This window comes from Triticum dicoccoides, chromosome 4A, assembly GCF_002162155.2.
Source record: "Triticum dicoccoides isolate Atlit2015 ecotype Zavitan chromosome 4A, WEW_v2.0, whole genome shotgun sequence".
NCBI lineage: Eukaryota > Viridiplantae > Streptophyta > Magnoliopsida > Poales > Poaceae > Triticum > Triticum dicoccoides.
This window is the reverse complement of record NC_041386.1, coordinates 745,899,958-745,905,293: the sequence shown is the minus strand read 5'-3', so window position 1 is coordinate 745,905,293 and position 5,336 is coordinate 745,899,958. Positions and strand designations below refer to the sequence as shown.

The following is a 5,336-nucleotide window of genomic DNA, read 5'->3' as shown; positions in this document are numbered from 1 at the left end:
GTGCATTCGGTGGAAGTGGTGGCCAAGTTACTAATGGCGCACCGTAGCATGGTGCGCCATTACTAGTTCAACTAGTAATGGCGCACCACTTCCACGGTGCGCCATTAGTAGTTTTGAAAAAAATTCAAAAAAAAGTTTTAATTTTTTTTTACTAATGGCGCACCACTCCCACGGTGCGCCATTACTAATTGAACTAGTAATGGCGCACCACTCCCACGGTGCGCCATTAGTAGTTTTGAACAAAATTTTAAAAAATATATTTTTACTAATGGCGCACCGTGGATGTGGTGCGCCATTAGTATTTGGACACTAATGGCGCACCCACACATGGTGCGCCATTAGTATATAGTAATGGCGCACCACATGTCTGGTGCGCCATTAGTGTCAATTCCATCTATAGCCCTTTTCCTAGTAGTGTATGTTTCTACTAAGATCCAAATATTCTAAGTTTGCAAGGTAATCTAATTCCTGTGGAATTGGCCCAGAAAGATTGTTGCCCCAAAGAACTAACTTAGTGAGCTTGGTCAAATTACATAAACTTCTTGGAATGGAATTTGTGAGTGCGTTGATGCCAAGTTCTAAGTGTTCGTGTTAACCATTGTTGTTTAGGTGTGTGTGTGTGATGTTTATTTTCAGTTCATCCATGTAGTTGAAGCTGTGGCAGTGTGTGCACGTAGAGTTATGTTCACGTGCACAATGCAAAGCTAAATGCTATGGGTTGTGATTAGTTAGCTGCATGTGTCAGTCTATGAGGAGTCCAGCCGGCCGAGTTGTGTAGTAGACCAGGCGCAGGCAGCTGAGTAAGGGCTTATCCATTTGCAGAAACTTGAGAGTGACTCAAAGTCTGTACGTGTGAGCAGTTAGTGGAGAGATTAGTGGGTTAAGCCGTTAGTGACTTGACCGGTGCGTTTGCATTCTAGCTACTGCGTGTGTTGGCTGCTCTATTTAATCCCGTGTAATCCAGTTCATTCAGTGTGAGAAGAAATACAGGGCCAACCCGTGCAAACAGCGCACGTACATCCCGAACTAGGAGTCAGTTGGCCGCTGTGAATTCAGCGAGTACTATCTTCCTCTCTTGGCGGGCAAACACGACGCACCAAACGCCGTTGCTCGAAGACGCATAGCCCTCGGCTCCGCTCCGGCGCGGCCGCCCACCTCTCCCCGCCGGTAGCCACTCCGGCTCCGGCGTCCACCCTCTTCCCACGTCTCCCCGCTGGCAGCCGCTCCGGCTCTGGCGTCCACCATCTTCCCGGGCGCATGGCGTCGGGATCGCGCAGTCCCCCTTCGGTGTCGTCGGCGTTCCCTCAGGGCCGGCCGGTGGTGTCTGGTCTGGGGCTGTCGGCCTCTCTGGGCTCGGCGGGCTCTTCTTCGGAGGCGAGAGGCCCGGCGGGCCACGCGGCGCCGGCGGTGCCGGAGCCGGCCGAGGGGTGGCGCCGTCCTGGTCCGTCGCGCAAGGCCATGTGGCGTCGGCGTCGTGCGCTCCGGCGCCAGCCCTGCTGGCGCTCCCCGCAGATCAGCGTCGCCGTCCTCTTCGGAGTTGCGGCAAATCCCGCAGGACCTCCATGGACTCTGCTTCCGGTGCTTCGAGGAAGGTCACCGGCGCCAAGACTGCAGCAACCCCCCGTTGTGCATTCGCTGCGGTGGCGCCGGCCACGTCTCGTCCCAGTGCTTGGAGCCGCGCAGTCCCATCTCCGCGGATGAGCTCCGTCGCGTCGTCATCGCCAGGGTTGCCACGAGGGAGTCGCCACCACGGCAGCCACCAGCTATTCGGCAGAGATTGATGGAGCCTAGGCAGAGCGCGCAGGCGGTGTCGCTCTCGCCAGTTGCGCCCAATCTCTCCCATATGGGTTTTGGGTCAGCGCCGTCGATGCCTCCCTCGGAGATTTGTGTGCTGCAACAGTCGGAGGGTATGGATGATCTTGAGCGCCGCTTGCAGCTCGCGGTGGTGATGTACGTGGGCGGGGCGAGGCCGGCCGTCTCCTGTGACGAAGTTGCAATGGCGATTGCGGCGCAGTTGGGCATCCCAAGATTCAGGTTTTCGGTCCACAAATACCATCCGGAGGATTTCTTAGTGATTTTCGCGGCGCACCAGTTCAGGAACTCGGCTTTGGCCGTCCCGTCGATTGAGCATCAGGGAATCAAGCTGTTCATTAAGCCTTGGCTTCGGCAGGCGCAAGCTACTTCTAGGCTGATGAGGATCCAGGTCGATATCATGATTGAGGGTGTGCCATCTCACGCGTGGTCACAGGGCACGGCGGCGGAGTTGCTGGGCAGACAGGCAGTGCATGTTTGATTGAGAGTCTGGCACCGGAGACAGAGAGCAGGGAGGATCTGTCGCTCTTCAAGCTGCGCGCTTGGTGCGTAGACCCTGACGAGGTGCCGGTTTTTCGTAGGCTCTGGGTGCCGGAGCTGGTGGAGACGAGACATGACCCGGCGGCGAGGACGCCTGCTTTCCGCCAACTTCTAGAGTATCCGACGCTGGTGCATATTGGGAGGATGTGCGATTTCTCGCCGCCGGAACTCTGGAGGGGGAGGTCTGAGTCTGACGGTGGGAGTTGGCAGAGTGGGCTACCGGACAGCTCGCGTGGGTTGCATCTCGGCGGTGACTGGGTAGTTCAACCGTGGTCGCGTGGCATGAGAGACGCTAGGGGCGCTGGTCGCGGGTAGTCCGATCCGGCGAACGGCCCATTATACTGTAAGGGGTTTCATTACAGTCTTTCTGTAAAAAAACAAATAGAGACAACTCCATTTCAAATGGGCCCGACCAAAGCACCTGGACCGGATGGCCTTCCTGCACTCATGTATCAGAGACACTAGTCGCTGTTACTTGGAGATGTTTGCCGCGTTGTACGGGATTTTCTAAGTGGAGCAGCCACTCCCGAGGGTTTTAATGCAACTGTTATTGTCATGATCTCGAAGGTTAACTCACCGGAGTTGCTTTATCAGTTTCGGCCTATTAGTCTCTGTAGTGTTTTGTATAAAATTGCTACAAAGGTTTTAGCTAATCATCTAAAGATCATCCTTTCCTATCCTCATTTCAGAAGAGCAGAGCGCTTTCGTTCCCAGTCGTCTCATCACAGACAATGTACTGGTCGCATATGAATGTGTTCATGCTATTCGCAACAGAAAGAGGAAGAAACGTTTGTGTGCTGTGAAGCTAGATATGATGAAGGCCTATGATAGGGTTGAATGGGGTTTCTTGCAGATGATGATGGAAAGGATTGGCTTTGCATCAGACTGGATCGAGATGGTAATGAGATGCGTAACAATAGCAAGTTTTTTGGTGAAGCTGAATGGAGGATGCTCGAGGTGTTTCTTTCCGTCTCGTGGTCTCAGACGGGGGGGGGCCCTCTAAGCATATCTTTTTTTTATTTTGTGTTGAGGGTTTCTCTGCATTATTGAGGAAAGCACAGCAAGAGAACGAGATCAAGGGGGTAGGATTTGGGAGCACTGGCCCTCATGTCACTCATCTCCTTAGCAGCAGACGACAGTATTGTCTTCCTGGAAGGATCACAAGAGAACTTGGAGACACTTTAAAACATTCTAGTAGTTTATGAAGTGGCCTCAGGACAGAAAGTTAATATGCAGAAATCTTCTATTTTCTTTGGCAAGGGATGCCAGGAGACAACTAAGGAAGAACTAAAATCTGCTTTGGGGGTATCCTCGGAAGCACTTAGTGAGAGGTACCTTGGTCATCCAACACTGGTTGGAAGGTCCAAAGATGGCACTTTTGGTTATGTCACAGAGAGTTGCAAGGGCAAATATAGTTGATGGAATGTCAGTGATCTCAACGTCATGTCCACGATCTCATCCTGGAGTCCAAACAACATTCGGTCACCAAATCATATAACTCATATAACACTATATCGTCAACGAACATTAAGTGTGCGGACCCTACGGGTTCGAGAACTATGTAGACAGGACCGAGACACCTCTCCAGTCAATAACCAATAGCGGAACCCGGATGCCCATATTGGCTCCTACATATTCTACGAAGATCTTTATCGGTCGAACCGTTATGACAACATACACAATTCTCTTTGTCCGTCAGTATGTTACTTGCCTGAGATTCGATCATCGGTATCTCTATACCTAGTTCAATCTCGTTACCGGCAAGTCTCTTTACTCGTTCCATAATACATCATCTCGTAACTAACTCATTAGTCATTTGCTTGCAAGGCTTCTTATGATGTGTATTACCGATAGGGCCCAGAGATACCTCTCCGATACTCGGAGTGACAAATCTCAATCTCGATCCATGCCAACTCAACAAACACCTTCGGAGATACCTGTAGAATATGGACTGACTCGGGCACGAAGGCATAGAACACCTAAGGAGAAAAAAAATTGGACAGAGGGGAGGGCATCAGGGAGACGAAATACCTTGCGCTCGACGGGCGCTGTCGACTACAACCTCCCCAACCGACAGGCGCATGCTGATGGCGAACACGATGTGAGAGGTCCGCCGATCTCCTCTCCAGCCCGACCTACGTACAGCCGTCCCAGTGAAGCCCGCCGCCCGGCTACAAGCGTTGCTAGCGGGAGGCTCGCCGCGCGCCACCTCCGCCCCGCCGAACCTGCCGCTAATCACCGACAAGGAGCCCCCCTGTCCTCCGCCGTCTCCTCCCGCCTCGGCCAACCCCATCCAATCCCCTCCTCAGCTAGACAGAGGCAGCCGCCAACCGACTGAATAAAACCATGACGCGGGTCGAAAAGAGACCCAATGAAAACCCGCAACAAATGATGACCCGTTACGCGTGGCTGAGGTCTGAGGACACGCGACATGCAGAGATTCGTGATGGATCGGACGGACAGAAAAATGACCTGAAGCGAATTTAAAACAGATGTCTGGAAAATAGTAAAAGTGAAGAAGAAATCAAGTACGCACCGCATAGAAATCAGAGTCGACGGACGGAAGGTCCCAGTCAATGGTGATGTTTCCGGTCGGATCAAGCGGGTCGTAGGCAGTTGCAAGAGACACGGTGAAGTGAAATTAGCAATCGCGAAATCAAATCGGCAAGAAACAGAGCACACATCAGGAGAAATCCAAAGAAGTTCTGTAGCAGCGAAGCCGAAGCGGCAAGGAACAGAGCGCATGCATGCATCAAGAGAAAACCTAAAGTACAGGCAAAATCAAAGCGGCAAGGAACAGAGCGAATTCATCAGGAGAAAACAAATGAAGTAGTAGTACTTGGATCATAGACAATAATTCATAAATCCTAAAACCCTAAACCCCTAAACCGGCACTAAACCCCTAATCCGGCCGTGATGAACCGGGACTAAGGGGGAGGGGAGGGGGGTGGGCTTTAGTCCCCAACCTTTAGTCCCGGTTCCTG

The 5,336-nt window shown here is 52.3% G+C and overlaps 1 protein-coding gene across 1 annotated transcript in view; it reads right to left on the bottom strand.

Annotated features, from left to right (window-relative positions):
- LOC119284426 (MDIS1-interacting receptor like kinase 2-like) overlaps positions 1–1,259 on the bottom strand; it is a 6,628-nt gene extending 5,369 nt beyond the window's left edge. Inside the window, exon 1 of the mRNA XM_037563553.1 lies at positions 1,098–1,259. Coding sequence (XP_037419450.1) covers positions 1,098–1,259 — 162 coding nt within the window. The remainder of the gene's footprint in view (positions 1–1,097) is intronic.
- Positions 1,260–5,336: the final 4,077 nt, after the last annotated feature.